General features: G+C 45.2%; 1 protein-coding gene across 2 annotated transcripts in view; it reads right to left on the bottom strand.

Moving 5' to 3' along the window:
* The window catches only part of SLC9A2 (solute carrier family 9 member A2), an 88,149-nt gene that overhangs the window by 21,083 nt on the left and 48,868 nt on the right, over positions 1 to 18,198 (bottom strand). For both annotated transcript variants that reach the window (XM_020874893.2, XM_070475608.1), the window contains 4 exons: positions 14,034 to 14,251; positions 12,448 to 12,650; positions 1,861 to 1,950; positions 1,184 to 1,254 (listed from right to left, as the gene is read on the bottom strand). In XM_020874893.2, the coding sequence (XP_020730552.1) occupies positions 1,184 to 1,254; positions 1,861 to 1,950; positions 12,448 to 12,650; positions 14,034 to 14,251 (582 nt within the window). The remainder of the gene's footprint in view (positions 1 to 1,183; positions 1,255 to 1,860; positions 1,951 to 12,447; positions 12,651 to 14,033; positions 14,252 to 18,198) is intronic.

Here is an 18,198-nt window from a genome sequence, read left to right as displayed (position 1 = left end):
TAAACCTTTATTATCATACATGTATACACACATATGTGTGTGTGTGTGTATACATATATACGTGCATATAAATTATATATCAGCTCAGACAGTAAAGAGTCTGCCTGCAATGCAGGAGATCCGGGTTTGATACCTAGGTTGGGAAGATCCCCTGGAGAAGGAAATGGCAACCCACTCCAGTATTCTTGCCTGGAAAATCCATGGACAGAGGCGTCTGACAGGCTACAGTCCATGGGGTCGCAAGAGCTGGACACAACTTAGGGACCACATAAATTATATATACATAGAGAGAGATACACATTTATGTGCATGCTTGCATGTTTAGTCGTGTCCAACTCTGCGATCCCATGGACTACAGCCCACCAGGCTTCTTTGTCCATGGAATTCTTCAGGCAAGAATACTGGGGTGGGTTGCCATTTCTTCCTCCAGGGGATCGTCTCAATCCAGGGATCAAACCCATTGGCATGACAGTCCTTTACCACCGTGCCACCTGGGAAGCCCACACATCTGTGTAAATACACATCATTTTTCAGAGAAGTGTAACTTTTAAAACATTTGCTATTTTTGCAAGTCTATGTATCTCCTCAGGTGCTCTGGAGCTCTGTATTTGACAAAGCCGCTCAACATGTGTGGGAGAATAGACAGTAATGGAACCCCTGGTTTTAAACCAAACAGACTGCATTCCTCGGCCTCCCCCACAGTGAGAAATGCCCATAAAATTAGCCCTGGTCATGCAAGGCCAGGACATGTGATTCAACTGGAAGAACTGAGTGAAGCCTCTGATAACTTTGATTAGGAGGAAACCAGTACATATTCTTTGTCTCTTTGTTGACTTTCTTCCTGGCATGTGCACATAATAGCTAGTGCTGCAGCAGCCATTTTCGGTCTGAAAGGCAATGTTGGAAACGGAGGTTCTTGGTGGAGGAAGGGCCCTGGGACCACGAGGAGTCTGTGGAGCGTAATTCACCTGTCAATGGTACACTGCCTACCTGATACTCACATAAGAGAGAAGTAAGCTTCCACCTTGTTAAAGCTCCTATTGTTCCAAGCCTCTATGAGAACCAAACTTTATCTTAAAGGACAGACTACGGCACAACAGGAAAGATCGGAAAGTCTAAAAAATAACACAAGTCAATGTGTCCTGCTCCCAGACTGATCCAGAGCCACTTAAAGCCTTCTTACTTGTCTCTCCAAAAGTTGTGACCCCAGTGACCACAAACATCTTCAATCCCGGTCTTCACGTGATCAAAAAACTAAAACAGAAAAAGCCAGCTGGTTGATTAATTTTTATCTGAAATCAGTAATTTCTGTTTCTATTTACAGAAATTATTAATTCCTACTTATAGAAATGGTAATGATTATTTCCGTGTGTAGAAATGATAACTATAGAAATTTATAGAATTCTAATAGAAATACCATTACTATTTCTATTATGCCTAAACTTCAAAGATGCTGATACTTTTTGGTTTTGTTTTGCTTGAATTTTAACTGAAATAAGACAACAATTCATCTTCAAACAAATTCATGAGATGTTTGTCATATCGATCATTAGAATTCATATTTTTTAACACAATAGTTTGTAATTTTGGAAACTATGAAGTACGGTCACAATTCTCCTTCAGGCTGAAGTAAGGGCTAAAAGGGGATTGCTTGTCCCTGTATTCCTGAGGTGTGTAGCCTCCATGGGGGGCTATGTTCATTCTACCCTCAATTCACCTCTTCCTCAGCCCACCCCCACACCCATCAACCTCCGCAGCTGCCTCTTCTTCAGGAAATGAGACCCTGGTGTCAAGCTGTGTGACTTAATCCCATCATTTTCCCTTGGACCATTTAAACTGATTTGCTACATTAACACCTACCCGACAATGGATTTCCTCACTGACAGCTTGCTGTTTCTTATTCGACCTCTTAACATCAAGGAACTCCACCAGTGGTCGGATAGTTATTCCCTGCACAAAAGAAGGGGGGAGGAAAACCTTATAAAATTCAAGAATAATTTGTAACCTCCTAATACTTGATAACTAACAAAAGATTCCCTGCCCCCAAGACTTAAGGGAGCATAAGTAACATTTTGTTAATTTTTTCTTCCTCTTTAAAAGCTGGCATATTTTCAGAGGGCCATGTCCCAAAAGCTGCTACTAGAAACAAAAAATGGACAGGATGTAAGAAATTGAAAATGTGATACTCTGTAATTTTAAGAAAAAGAAAATCCTTCTAAGAAATAATAAAGGCTCACCCAGTTCAGAGGAATCATCTACTTGTCTTATTCACAGAAAACATTTCAATGATTCATTCATTAATCTGTTAAGCAATCTGAATTGAGCGTTTAAGGTGTCCATGTCAGAGGCTTGGGAATCGGAGGTGGATAGTTAAGAACCTCAGCTTGAGGACGTCATAGTCTTGTGAGGAGAAAGATACACACGAAACAGTTAACAAAGTAGAAACAGGAAGAATGAGAGATACATAGGGAGCAGGTCAAGGAAGGCTCTGTAGAAAGGTAACCCTGGATCTGAACCTTACAAGATGTTGTGCTACTGTGCTCACTGGTATCCGACCCCACGGACTATAGCCCGCCAGGCTCCTCTGCCCATGGGGATTCTCCAGGCAGCGATACTGGAGTGGGCTGCCCTGTCCTCCTCCAGGGGATCCTCCTGACCCAGGGATCAAACCTGCATCTCCTGCATTGGCAGGTAGATTCTTTACCACTGAGCCACCTGGGAAGCCCATTATATACATAATACTATATAAATACTAAATATATATATATAATTATATACTCTCTCTGCATATGCATGAAATACATAATCCTACTTATGAAATGCACAAAACCTTTACAGAGAGAACTATAAATGTAATTAAAGGATACTGAAAATATTTGAGTTTTAAAAAGACAAAGAACATCACAGCATACTAACACATATATATGGAATTTAGAAAGATGGTAACAATAACCCCATATGCGAAACAGAAAAAGAGACACAGATGTACAGAACAGACTTTTGGACTCTGTGGGAGAAGCCGAGGGTGGGATGTTTCGAGAGAACAGGATTGAAACATGTATATTATCTATAGTGAAACAGATCACCAGCCCAGGTTGGATGCATGAGACAAGTGCTCAGGCCTGGTGCACTGGGAAGACCCAGAGGGATCGGGTAGAGAGGGAGGTGGGAGCGGGGAGCGGGATGGGGAATACATGTAACTCCATGGCTGATTCATGTCAATGTATGACAAAACCCACTACAATATTGTAAAGTAATTAGCCTCCAACTAATAAAAATAAATGAAAAAAAAAAGACACAATTCCTAGATAGGATTACATAACACCATCATGATGACAATTTTATCTCAGTGTATATGCAATACAATTCCAATCACATTTCCAAAGGATTTTAAACAGAACTTGAATATTTAGAAGTCAAGAAAATGTTCAAAATTAACCTGGAAGAGTAAATATAACCAGAAAAATTTAGACAAAAGAGAATGGTGGTGAACTTACCGCTACCAAGATAAACTCTCAGCTAATATGTTTAAAATTATGTGATATGGATACTAAAATAGGCCAGGGGGAGGAAGGGGTGGGGATGTGGGGTCAAAGAGGATCCCCAAGTTACTCGCCTGGTTGGCAGATGGCTGCTACCACAGGGCATGAAGAATTCATGGGGTCACTGGACTTGGGGAAGGGGTGACTATGTTAAGGGATGCTCCCTGACACAAATTTGATTGCTATTTCATCTCTCTGCACATCTTTAAGTCTTTCCTTGGTGGCTCAGACAGTAAACAATCTGCCTGCAATGCTGGAGGAGACCCAGGCTCGATCCCTGGGTCAGGAAGATCCCCTGGGGAAGGGAATGGTTACCCATTCCAGATGACTGCCTAGGACATCCCATGGATGGAGGAGCCTGGCAGGCCACAGACCACGGGGTTGCAAAGAGTGGGACATGACTTTGCGACTAACACTTTCACTTGATAATATAAACTGTGAGGCACAGATATTGGAAAGGAGGTCATTAATTTTGTTCCATCAATCCAGCTTCAAGCATTTTTCAGCTTTAATTTTCTAAAGCATGAATGATTTTAAGCAAACCTGGAATAAGACACACCTTGTATTCTACCTGCATTTCCATCTGCCACTGTGAAATAACACAGGAAGTAATAACCATTTTTCAATCAACACATAATCTGCCATTTTTAAATTATGTAATTGAAAATAGGTATCAGCACGTGGTTTGCAGTGATGGGTGATTTCATGAGTTTCAGATTCCATGAAGCCTCAAGGTTAATAATAGCTCTAGGGGAATGATAGAGTGTGTTCTCAATATACAAAGTGCTGTTTCATATGCTTTTATCTACCAGCATCCATTCAGTTAATAATATGGCAGTGTTTTGTATTTATAACAATAAAGTATTGATGAGATGCAATGGAACATTGCATCTTTTATTCACTCCCTAACTTTATTTTCTATTTTATGTTGGAGTATAGCTGATTGTCGTTGTTGTTCAGTCGCTAAGTCATATCCAACTCGTTTGGCTTCCATGGACTACGGCACACCAAGCCTAGTGTGCTTCCCTGTCCTTCACCATCTCCCAGAGTTTGCTCAAACTCATGTCCATTGAGTCAGTGATGCCATCCAACCATCTCATCCCCTGTCGGCCCCTTCTCCTCTTGCCCTCAATCTTTCCCAGAATCAAGGTCTTTCCAATGAATTGGTTCATCACATCAGGTGGCCAAAGTATTGGAGCTTCAAGCTTCAGTATCAGTCCTTCCAATGAATATTCAGCGTTGATTGCCTTTAGGATGGGCTGATTTGATCTCCTTGCAGTTCAAAGTGAAAGTGAAAGTCACTCAGTCATGTCTGACTCTTTGCAACCCCATGGACTGTAGTTCATGGAATTCTCCAGGCCAGAATACTGGAGTGGGTAGCTTTTTCCTTCTCCAGGGGATCTTCCCAACCCAGGGATCAAACCCAGGTCTGATAGGCTACAGGAGCCTGGCAGGCTACAGTCCATAAGGTCACAAAGAGTCGGACACAACTGAATCAACTTAGCATGCACTTAGCACACATATTCTAGTATTATATATAGTCTCTCTATTTTTCATTAGTCTTCTGTAGGTGTTTATGTTTTCGTTTTTAATTTCCAAGTGGGATGAATTTGTGTATGTTCATTTTATGTCTAGCCATGTGGGTTAAAAAATAAAGAAATCCCTTAGTTTTCCAACAAACCACTGAAAGACATATTTACAAAGCATAAGTTACATTTTCATACTTTCATGCAGCTTTGGCGCAATAAACAGAACACCCCAGAGCCAGGCCTGGAAGAGAGGAATGGTTACGCAGTGGTCCCAGGGAACATCAGCGCAGTGAGGTTTATTTTTCCCCTGGGTTCCCAGATGACTCTAGTGGTAAAGAAACCACCTGCCAAAGCAGGAGACAAAGGAGACAGGATTTTGATTCCTGGGTCGGGAAGATCCCCTGGAGGAGGAAATAGCAGCCCACTCCAGTATTCTTGCCTGGAGAATCCCATGGACAGAGGAGCCTGCAGTCCATGGGGTCACAAAGAGTCGGACATGACTGAAGTGACCTAGCATGCACCCACGTGCCATCGCTGCTTTCGGCCCACCCTCAAACCCTCACTCGTCCCCTCCCAGCAAAGTGGGAAAGAAAAAGGAACTGCTGTCTGCTTAAATACGCTGCATTCTCTGCGTTTGTTCTTTAGGAAGAATTTTCTTTTGTTTTCTTTGGAATTAAATTTCATATAAAAAAAAAAGAGGGGGCTGTGGTGGGGGTGGGTGGGTTTGGCTTTATATTTCTTTGCTGATTTAGCAGGCAACTTCCAGAACAACTTGAAGAAACTGTTTCCATTCATTAAAAAATATTACGATCATGCTATCCAGTATAAAGCTTTCTCACATTCCAAGTTTGATCAGAGAGATCATAAATACAGTTGTACACACAGTGTTTATTTTAGAATAATAAATAAATCCTATTTACTCCAGGGGTAAGTAGGGTGACAATCATAGAAGTATTCAAGGAGTAGCCTGTGAACTTGCAAATCTAGGTACCTCACAGTTCCAGACAATGACTTAACAGCCAGTTACAAAACCAGCCTATGGAGGCAAAACGAGACCCCATTCTTGCAATTCCAGTCAACCGTGCTCCTTGATGGACTTCTGGTTAATAACTGAATGAATTTCCAGAATTGTGACAATCTGCTCTATAATTATAAGGACTAACTGATTAATAATTATTGGGCTCTAAAATACTTTGAAAGGAGTTGAGTTTTCCTGTCTTTTAATATTTTACTTAATGTTATGATGAAGACAGAGAAAATCCCCAGGTTAAACACTGCATCAGGTATTGTGTTTACATACATGTTTCCTCCGTACTGCCTGGGAGGGATTCCATGATCAGATCTTACAGCAAAGCAAACAGAGGCTCATGGAGGCTGTGAGAACACCGACCCAGAACAGCTTTACTCCAAAACCTGCACTTTGCACTACTGGGCTCCAGCTCGTCTCAATCTGCACGATCATTTGAAAACCAGAGAGACAGCTTATATTGTCTATGTCATCACCAACCTCATTTAAATGAAACTGAATGTACACATACGAGCAATCAGAATTGTTTACTCATTCCATGTTCTGGCTCAGATGGTAAAGAGCCTGCCTGCAATTTGGGTTCAATCCCTGGGTCAGGAAGATCCTCTGGAGAAGGGAAAGGCAACCCACTCCAGTATTCTTGCCTGGAGAATCGCATAGACAGAGGAGTCTGGCAGTCCATGGAGCCTCACAGAGCCAGACACGACTGAGCCCAGCACAGCACAGTTGATTTACGACGCTGTGCTATTTTCAGGCATGCAGCAAAGTGTTCCCGCTATACATTTACGTATACCTATTCGTTTCCAGGTTCCTTTCCCATATGGGCCATCACAGAGTACTGAGAAGCCTTCCTGTGTTACACAGTAGTTCCTTACTGATCATCTATTTCATATCCATCAGTCAGTTCAGTTCAGTCGCTCAGTCGTGTCCGACTCTTTGCGACCCCATGAATCGCAGCACGCCAGGCCTCCCTGTCCATCACCAACTCCTGGAGTTTACTCAAACCCATGTCCATTGAGTTGGCGGTGCCATCCAACCATCTCATCCTCTGTCATCCCCTTCTCCTCCTGCCCCCAATCTGTCCCTGCATCAGGATCATCCAGTGAGTCAACTCTTCGCATGAGGTGGCCAGAGTACAGATGTTTCAGCTTCAGCATCAGTCCTTCCGTATATGTTAATTCTAAACTCCTAATTTATCACTCCCACAATGAACTTATTTACAGACACGCTGCTCTTTTTTAACTTGGCACATTAAAAACTTTCTTAATCAGTGTTAACTATTGATATACATGGTCTTCATTCAAAGTGGATGCACAGTCTTCTAACATGGGGAATCAAAACCTCACTTGTATCTTTTGGTTGAGCTCCAATTCCAAAAAAGCCAAAATACCCAGAGTGTAATAATAATACCTTATATTAACCACCTATGCACACACACTCAATGAGCAACAGTATAAATTTATTGCACCTTTTTTCTTTTTCCTATTGATGTCTGTTCTGATTGTAGAAGTGCAATTCTACATCTGTCCGACCTATTCAATAGTATCTAAAATCTGAGCTTGCATTTTGTGTGTCCTCTCTCGGATTACATCTTTTTATTCAGCCTTTTTAATTTCATTTTACAAAGCCTACACCCATGGTGTTGGGGCAGGGGGCTGTTTTTACACTGTGGATATTTGTGTAGACAATAAGAGCTGATAGATTTATCTCCAAACGACCCGGCTGCTACTTGCTCTAGACTGACACGGTTCTATTTTTGTATTTGAGACTCAGACATGACACCTTGAGCTCTGAGAGCGAGGAGAGGAGTCCAGAGCATTGACTCAGCCTGGCCGGAGCTTCCGGTGGGGCGTAAGGACAGAGCAGCAGGCTTGGGAAGAGGAGGAGAGTGACACCCTTGGTCTGGCTTGTCCCCTCAGCCACTCTGCCCTAAGCTGCTGCTGCAGCATGAAAAGGCTCAAGGCAAAATGGATTCACTTTCTTTTTCAAATTCCGTTCCTACTTAGGCTGTTATGTAATATTAAGCATCGTTTAGAAAAGTTACATGATAACCGAATCACTTTGCTGCACGCCTGAAGCTAACACAACACTGTTAATCAAGCATACTCTGATACAAAACAGAAAGTTACACAAATGGATTCGATATATGTCACCATATCTAAAATAGAGAGCCAGTGCGAATTTGCTGTATGATGCAGGAAGCTCAAACCCAGAGCTCTGCGACCACCCAGAGGGGTGGGATGGGGTGGGGGGTGGCAGGGAGGCTCAAGAGGAAGGGGATATACATAGACCTATAGCTGATTCATGTTGATACATAGCAGAAAACAATGCAATATTGTAAGGCAGTCACCCTCCAATTAAAAATAATATATATATCTTTTAAAAATGGATTCATTTCCCAGCATCATCTCCCCCCTACTCTGAGAGCAGCTACTTGGATGCTTGTCCCAAGGTTCCTGTAAACACACTGTGAGAAGATGGAGACAGGGTCTCTGCTTCTCTCCACCCAGAGGCTCCATGCTGTCTCCCTGCATTTATGACAGGAGCTCTAAGCAACCCGGGATGTCTGAACCCAATGAGTATGTTAATCAACTGAACTATACCTAGCCATAAGCTGGTAAGGACTGTCTTCTCTCGGGGGTCAGCAGAGCCCCAAGGTTCTGAGCCTGTCTCTGGAGACAGGGTCCCGGGCTCACCCCCAGCGCCCATCACTCACCAACCTGTGCCCTAATCAGCTCGCTCTCCCTCTCTGAGCCTGAGCGTCCTCAGCTGGGGGAACCGCTGGCCTCCTTCACCAGGGCTGGTCTGGAGGATGAAATGAGATCGTGCACCTAGATAGCCCTCGTCTAGAACCCAACACAACAAGGAAGAAGTCACTGGAGGGCACTGCATGCAAAGATGCTGGTGACAAGGACCTTGGGGGACAGGGGCCACTTCTCCACTCAGGGAGGGTATCCCCAGGCTTCCTTCCTTCCTTCCTTCCTTCCTCCCCAGGATTCCTTAGACTGGACAAACTACCGTCCACAGTGTTGGCAGGCATGAGTGAGTGAACGATGAACCGCTATGTGGAGAGGTAACTAGAAGGAGAAAATAGGACGACATACAATATACTCTCTCTTCACTGGCCACTCTACCAGGTACTTTATTTCTTTATTTTTAAGGATTTTTTTTTTTAACATGGACCATTTTTTAAGTTTTTATGAATCCATTACAATATTGTCTCTGTTTTACGCTTTGGTTTTTTGGCCATGAGGCAGGTGGGGTCTTAGCTCACTGACCAGCGATGGAACCCACACCTCCTGTACTGGAAGCCAGGAGTCTTAACCACTGAACCACCAGAGAAGTTCCACAGGCACTCTATTTAGAGTTAAGACCAAACTGCTCTCGACCCCCCTGCATCACCTTTTCCTGGCTGTGTAAACCTGGGGGAAGGTCTCCACCTGGGTTGCAGTGCCTCAGCTTCCCTGTCAATGAAATGGGAACAAAGACAGTGATTCCTCCCAGAGTTTGTGCCTTAGAACAGTTATGAGGATTTAAAGAGCTAACATCAAAGGTGCTTATATCTGAGTCAGGCACCTAGAAAGCATTCCATGACTACCTGGTAAACAAAATATTTTTTTAAAAAATCAAACAAATCATCTCCTGGTTTTCTTATGGTGTCACTCATCACCCTTCCTCGGTCCTCTCGGCTGCTTTGTCTCCTCCCAGGGTCTCATAGCTAGGCTGCCCCAGAGCCCAGCTACTGGTCCTCTCTTGGTTTCCTCAATGGATTTTCACCCCCTTGGTGACCACTTCCAGCTTCCCAGCTGTGGATCCCAGCCCTGTGCTGCCGACCCAGCTCCTTCCTGGATGCCAGGCTCAGGTACCCCACCCTCCTGTTCATCACCCCCACCCGCAGGTCTCACAGCCCCCAACCTCGAGTGCTGGAAAGCGGGCTCCCAGCCCGCCACCCGCAGCGCCTCTTCTCACGTGGGGCCAGTCGGTCCTTACGATAGCTCGGTCCCTCACGGCTCCTTTTCCTGCCACCCCACAGCAAACCCACCAGGGGGGTCCTGCAGGTTCCAGCTTCAGAAGTCATCCCAGGACCCCAGCCCTTTCGCCACCCGGCCACCGCCCTCCTGCCTTGTCTGCTGACTGGCTGCACTGCCCCCCGCCCCATTCCCCACCGGGACCGGCTCATCTTCACCGTCCCGCCCCACAGCGGCTGGTGGGATGCCCTTACAAAGCAAAGCACACCCACAGCAGCACCAAACTTCCCATGCTGCTTCCATTTCACCTGGAGACGAGCCCATGTCCTGACACCAGCCCGCCTGCCCCCACATGACCCAGGACCGCAGACCCTCCCTCGCCTCCTGCGTCCCACACCGCGCTCCCCCCCAGCCACGTGGGCCGTGGCCACACTGTCTTCACATCTTCATCTTTAGCCCCCTTTGCCTGGAATGTCCTTCAGCTTAGCCACCCCTTTACCTCCTGCAAACCTTTATTCAAAAACCATGTTTCTCATTGTTGCCGCCTATGACTATTCAATCGAGAATTATAACCCTGCTCCCCCTCCCCTGGCCCGAGCCCCGCTGTTTCTTTCTTCTCTTTTTTTAATGACTATTTACTTCTTTTTGACTGCACTGGGTCTTGCTGCGGTGCATGGGCCTTCTCCAGCTGCGGTGACTGGGGGCTACTCTCTAGTTACAGCGCACAGGCTTCTCAATGCAGCGTCTTCTCTTGCCGTGGAGCACAGGCTTCAGGGCACTCAGACTTCAGTAGCTGCGGCACATGCGCTCAGTAGTTGTGGCTCCCAGGCTCTGGGGCACAGGCTCAATAGTTGTGGCACGTGGGCTTAGCTGCTCTGTGGCATGTGGGACCTTCCTGGATCAGGGACCCAACCTGTGTCTCCTTCGTTAACAGACGGATTCTTTACCACTGAGCCACCCCCACCAGGGAGGCCCCTACTGTCTCTTATAGGCCACCATCTCTCACCTTCTCACAGACTCTCATTGCCTCACCTACTAGACTGACTTTCCCTGGAATAGAACCTCCACAGGGTTGGGGATATTTCTGGATGTTTTGCTCACTCTCGGATTCTAAATGCCCAGAGCTCTGTCCGGCACACAGCAGGAGCCCGAGGCATATTTTCTAAACGTGTGTGTGTCAATCACTCAGTGGTGTCCGACTCTTCGCGACCCCATGGACTGTAGCCTACCAGACTCCTCTGTCATGGGATTCTCTGGGCAAGAATACTAGAGTGATTTGCCATTTCCTTCTCCGATTTTCTAAATGAATATCCACAAAACAGAATCTCTTAAGGGCTGGATGATTAACATAAAGTGAAAGTTGCTCAGTTGTGTCCGACTCTTTGTGACCCCATGGACTATACAGTCCATGGAATTCTCCAGGCCAGAATACTGAGTGGGTAGCCATTCCCTTCTCCAGGGGATCTTCCCAACCCAGGGATTGAACCCAGGCCTCCCGCATTGTTGGAGGATTCTTTACCAGATAAGCCACCAGGGAAGCCCAAAGTGAAAGCCGCTCAGGTGATTAACCTAAAGAGGTTGGTTAACTTGCAAAGTCAGGACCCTGGCTCAGGCCCATGCCCTCCTACCACAGTCTCTGCCCCTCCGCATGTTAAACGTGCACTCGGCCCTCCCTCAGTTCCACGCACAGCTCTACGGTGAACCTGCGTCCCAGAGCTGCTGGAAGGTCACAGCACAGCTAGCACTAACAAGCACCTTTACGAGGTCAGCCAGGAAGACAAACGCCAAGGATTAGCAAGTGCAGTTCGTAAGTTTCCAGGAGGAAGCTCAGCTCACATGGCTGTTTCCTTAAATAGCAATTCTTCTGTGCTGGCCAAGTGACCAAACTGGACTCTCTGAGACTGCTGCACAATCCAGTGACCTGATGAAATACTGTCTCTCTCCTGCCCTAATAACCAAAGCCTCAAGTTGTTGCTGTTGTCAAGTCACTAAGTTGTGTCCAACTCCCACAGACTAGAGGCCTGGAGAGTTCCATGGACTATCCACGGGGTCACAAAGAGTTGGACATGACTGAGCAACTTGCATTTCTTCTTCACAGCCCCGCAGGCTCCTCCGTCCATGGGATTCTCCAGGCAAGAATACTGGAGGAGTGGGTTGCCATTTCCTCCTCCAGGGGATGTTCCCAATCCAAGGGTCAAATCCACATCTCCTACATTGGCAGGTGAGTTCTTTACCACTGAGCCACCAGGGAAGCCCACCAAAGCCTCAAGACACCTCAGCAATGTGGCGTCCTATGAGAGAAGTTCAGGATGACCCTCCAAGAGACCCTTTTTCCTCCTGGTAAAAGGAGGGACTTTGCTGAGAGACAGAGCTCTACTCACCAGGATGAAGACGGTGAAGAATATGACCACGATTGCTGCTGTGATGAATAACTTCTTCCGGGGGAACACGGAGGATGGAAGGAGAAACACCAGCGCGAAGCAGATGGCCCCCCGGAGCCCCCCGTAGGCAATGATGAACTGGTCCTTGAAGGTCAGGGGAATCGTCCGGAACCAGTTAATGACCTGAGTCAGGACGAAGACACCTGAGAAGGAAAACAAAACCGAAGGGAACAGCATGTGTCAGGCCAGGACACGGGAACAGGAAGACATGTTTTCTGTTTCAGGGCAAAGTACAGTTAAGTCCCCAACACAGGAACTTTCAAGTTTCAAACTTTCAAAGATATGCACATTTGTTCCCGTGTCTAACCGCATAAATCAGTTCACTTGTCTGGCGTGCACTGTGACTTGTCACACGCGTGCATTCTCTACAAGAGACTGTGGTTTTGTACTTTACAGGACTCTACAGAGTGGGCTTCCCATGTGCCTCAGTGGTTAAAAAAAAAAATCAATGCAGGAGATGTGGTTTCAATCCCTGATTGGGAAGATCCCTTGGAGGAAGAAATGGCAACCCACTCCAGTATTCTTGCCTGGGACATCCCATGGACAGAGGAGCCTGGCAGGCTACAGTCCATGAGGTTGCAAAGAGTCAGACAGGACTCAGCCACTAAACAACAACTCTGTAGAGTACAGTAGTATAGTATCTTCATCTTAAGCCCAGGATGTCACCTATGATGAGATAAAAAGAGCTACCACCTAGACGTTACATGATCTTTTTCAAGAGGGTGCACAGAACTGAACACAGTAAGGAGCCAGAACATGTGCGGTCAATGTCAGGCATGAGTGAAGTTGCAGCTTGCCCTCCGTCTCCTGTTGCTGACGATCCTTCAGCTCTACCATCTCCCACCTCCTCTCCTTCCTCCAGGGAGGAACTCTTCGTGCCTGTTCACTTGATGCCAGCCCCTGGATGCCAGCAGCTGTATTGTTGCTACTGTACTTTTTAAGGTACAGTAAGATTAAAAATCTTCTCTTTATTTTTTGTGTTTGTTAGGTTTTTTTTATTAGCACTGTTTGTGTGCAAAGTATCATAAATCTATTACAGGACAGTACCATATAGCCGATTGTATTAGTTGGGTACCTAGGCTAATTTTGTCGGACTTACTAACGAATTGGAAGTATGAACATGCTCTTTGAGCCAAATTAGTTCATATGAAGGGGACCTTCTGTATTTCAGAAGAAGCCCTTTCCTACCAGCCTGACTCACATCACTGGGTTCTGGGACTTGTGTTGTTCCAAGACAGTGAGTGAGAACATGGAATCAGAGACACCAAGAGCAGTTAATTCCACTTAGAGCAAAGGCATAAAAATACTCCAGGAAGAAAAGAACATGTCAGGATGCAGGGAAAGAAGGAGGAGGAGAACATGGAGAATAAGGAGGAAGAGGAGGAGCTGGAGAAAGGAGATAAGAAAGACAAGAACCTAAGATGAAGGGAAGTAACAAGAGCAACCACAAAGCAGAGGGAAAGAAGGAAGGACCAGTGCTTCTGTACCAGACTCCCAGGCCCATGGAGGAGACATGTGCTCATTACCCAGAGCCCTCCAGATGAGGCAGAAGGCCAGAGTGAAGCAGACGAAGGCCCAGTTCCACTCGTGGTTCTTCCCCACAGTGGACACGCCCATGAAGATGAAGATCAGGGTCTCGCTGACGCTGCTTAGCATTTTCATGAAATACTTGATGGTCGTGTAGGATTTCTGAGACACGTTCTCTTCCACGTACTTATTCATGGTCATCGCACAAGCCGTGATTCTGCAAGAAGAGATTAGCTTCTATTTAAAAAGGATAATGGTCCCAATCAGAATATGAGTCAGCAGGTAGCTGATGAGGCTGGCTCTACCCTTCCACCCACAACTACATCATTGATTGATTTTTGTAAGTGACTGTAATTTGCATCCTTGGAAACCCTATTATTTCTGGAAGTCTTCATCAATATCCAAGGCTCCAACTTGGCTCTGCCCAGCTTTCAAGTCTCTGGATGTGGACATCAGTATATCAGCTAGTCTGCCAACATCACAAATAAAACAAGCTCCTAATAAATTCAAAACCCATTATCTTCCTATAAAGCCAGTTCCATCTTCTTTTTTCCTCTTGTGCCCCAAATGCTACACTATTGTCTAAAATCCTAAATTTGAAACCGGTCACACTGGACTTCTCTTTGCACATCCTCAGTGCCCCTCACCATTTTTCTGCTCACCAGTCATCTTCTGTCCCTCATCCTGAATCTTCTGGACCTACTCACTCATTGTGACTCTGATGCCTTACTTCTGGTTCTCATTTCTATTGGGTTGGCCCAAAACTTTGTTCAAGTTTTTCTGTTAACATCTCATGGAAAAAATCTGAATGAACTTTTAGACTAACCCAATGCTTATCTATTATATTCACTTCTGGAAAATTCAAAATGTATTCAGAGGCTCTGAAAATTCCAAAAGGAAGGAAACTGTTTTGCTTGTTTTCCCCACATTTCCAAAACTCTGGGAGCACAGAGCTCTTTATGCTCTTTTCTTGACCTCTACACTTTTAACTTTCTATTTTGTATTGGAGTATAATTGATTAACATTGTGGTGTTAGTTTCAGGTGTAAAAAGTGATTCAGCTATATGTATATGTGTACATCTTCTTTTTCAAATTCTTTTCCCATTTAGGTTGTTACATAATATAGTGCAGAGTTCCCTGTGCTATACAGTAGGTCCTTGTTGGTTGCATAGAATTTAAAAAAAAATTTTTTATTGGAGTAAATAAAACATAAAGGTGGCCAAGAGGCACATGAAAAGATGCTCAACATCACTAATTACTAGAGAAATGCAAATCTAGACTACAATGAAGTTATCATCTCACACCCATCAGAATGGACATCATCAAAAAATTCACAAACAATAAATGCTAAAGAGGGTGTGGAGAAATGTGAACACTCCCACCCTGTCGTTGGGAACATAAATCAGTGCGGCCACTATGGACAACAGTAAGGAGGTTCCTCAAAAAACTAACAAGAGAGTGGCCGTATGATCCAACAAGCCCATTCCCAGGCACAAATTGAGAGGAAACCACAAATCAAAAAGATACACCCTAGTGCTCACTGCAGCACTATTTACAATGGCCAAGATGTGGAAGCAACCTAAGTATCCAATCACTTTCATTTTTAATAATAAACCATCAGCTACAGAACTGAAGAAGCCACGAGTGCCTCAGCGGTAAAGAACACGCCTGCCACTGAAGACGCTGTGGGGTTCCATCTCTAGGGCAGAAAGATTCTCTGGAGGAGGGAACCGCAACCCACTCCAGTGTTCTTGCCTGGGAAATCCCATAGACAGAGGAGAACGGCAGACTACAGTCCACAGGGCTGCAAAGAGTCGGACACGACTTAGCGACTAAATAACAACATAGAATTGAAGCCCCTACTTGTCTCATACTAAACCCTATTTCCCTCAGTCCCGCTTGGATTTGGATTTTTTCTTTATCATTCAAGAAGTGATTTTTAAGAGATTAAAGAAAGTTGTTTTGTGAACATGTTATTTATTTCCCTCTGAGATCATGCTCACATTCGTTCACTGGGAAAAATATAAACCACACAGGCGAAAAGCAATCTTTAGTTCATTCAGGGAGCAGTTTAACAAAAATTTCTATTCAGAAATTATTGAAAACTACAGCTATGCTGTAGGAATAAAAAAAAAACCATGAATTTTGCATGAATGTTCACAGGATCATTTTCCATTGCTTTGTGTCCTTAACATGACACCGAGTGAGGCTTCTGTCTGCCAGACACCTCCCTGTAACTCAACACAGCCTCCGACCAGCACAGGTGTGATCCTCTAGGGTGAGAAACAGCCTCGGCAGGTACCAGAGACCCAGCGCCCACGGCGCCCTCGTTTGGGAAACGTGGGCATCTTTATGACGTGGATGCACTGTTCAGGCTGGGGACGAGTGTTCCAAGGGTCACTTTCTAGTCTGTCACGTACAGGTCAATGCACAGAACCTCTCAAACAAAGGCCAGGAGGTACTGCACTGCCAACAGGGGTCTTTTTTTTACATAGGGCGCTCTAAGCCAGTCAAACCACCTCCCCTTCAATACCACCCTATGTACACAAAACTACAAATGAGCTTTGTTGCTGTTGTTCAGTTACGTCTGACTGTTTGCAACCCCAAGGACTGCAGCACTAGTCTCCCTCTAATTAGGGAGGCACACACATGACAAACCCAGACAGCGTATGAAGAAGCAGAAACACCACTTTGCTGACAAAGATCCCTACAGTCAAAGCTACGGTTTTTCCAGTGGTCACGTACAGATGTGAGAGCTGGACCATAAAGAAGGCTGAGCACAGAAGAATTGATGCTTTTGAACTGCGGTGCTGGAGAAGACTCTGGAGAGTCCCTTGGACTGCAAGGAGATCCAACCAGTCAATCGTAAAGGAAATCAACCCTGAGTACTCATTGGAAGGACTGATACGGAAGCTGAAGCTCCAATTCTTTGGCCACCTGATTCAAAGAGCCAAATCATTGGAAAAGACCCTGATGCTGGGAAACATTGAAGGCAGGAGGAGAAGGGGGCAACAGAGGATGAGATGTTTTGATAGCATCACTGACTCAATGGACATAAGTTTGAGCCAACTCTGGGAGATGGTGAAGAGCAGGGAAGCCTAGTGTGCCACAGTCCATGGGGTCGCAGAGTTGGACATGACTTAGCGACTGAACAACAAGGACACGTGACACTCATATTGAATATGTGATGCTTAGGAGCCTATGCTATAGGCTGGAGGGGAGAACATGAGATTATATCTTCAACCATATAATTAAAGTTTATCTCCACAACCCAGCTGGAAGCTTCATGGGGGAAACAGTGTCCTCAATGCTTATCACAGTGCCTGGCACCTCGTTAGTGTGTTCTCAACTCATGGGAATGGTGGGGTGTCATCAACAGATCTGTATTTTAGAAAGAAAACTTAAGTACATGTGCAGGACAGATCTGGATGGGCACGACCTAGAGACTAGAGTCACCTTCTTTCCCACAATGGTTGTTGGTTTTCAAAATCCACTGCAGCGCTTGGTCCATATAATCTCCCCAAACAGGTCCACCTTTGAACGGGTGTTAGGTTCTTTTCCATGTGACTACGTGGAGGGAAGGTACATACAGAATTCACCAGTGCCCTCTGCTTTGTTAAGTCCATACTAGGGTTTAACATAACTGCAGGGTGATTTTTACCAATTTAGAGATGGAGAAGCTAAATCACGATAACTAGTGGTTTTTAGATTCACCAGCAGTTGAGATTTTTTTTTTTCTTCATCACTGTCCCACTCTCAATGCAGTATAGAAAAATTTCAGGCCAGCTAATACTGTCTCAACAGTCTTCAGGGAGAAAACAGACTTTCTATTCTGATAATCTGTCACTGGACTATTTTCTGACTAGAAAACTCCAACCAACACTTTTCTCCTTTATTGTACTCCATGCCTCCACCCTGGTGATCAATGAAACAATGTTCACTTCCTTTCCACCAGCATGCACACTCTCAGGCAGGGGTTGGCCTTCTTCCTCCACCACGGCTCCCTGCATCAGTGGTACCACGTGTATGTTCACCTGCTGCTGGCTGAAAGTGAAAGTGTTAGCCACTCAGTCATGTCCAACTCTTTACGGCCCCATGGACTGTATCCGGGTAGGCTCCTCTCTCCATGGGATTTCCCAGGCAAGAATATTGGACTGGATTGCC

The sequence above is a fragment of the Odocoileus virginianus genome, chromosome 2 (genome assembly GCF_023699985.2).
Source record: "Odocoileus virginianus isolate 20LAN1187 ecotype Illinois chromosome 2, Ovbor_1.2, whole genome shotgun sequence".
Taxonomy (NCBI): domain Eukaryota; kingdom Metazoa; phylum Chordata; class Mammalia; order Artiodactyla; family Cervidae; genus Odocoileus; species Odocoileus virginianus.
Note: the sequence above shows the minus strand (reverse complement) of the source record. Positions and strands in the feature narration are given on the sequence as shown.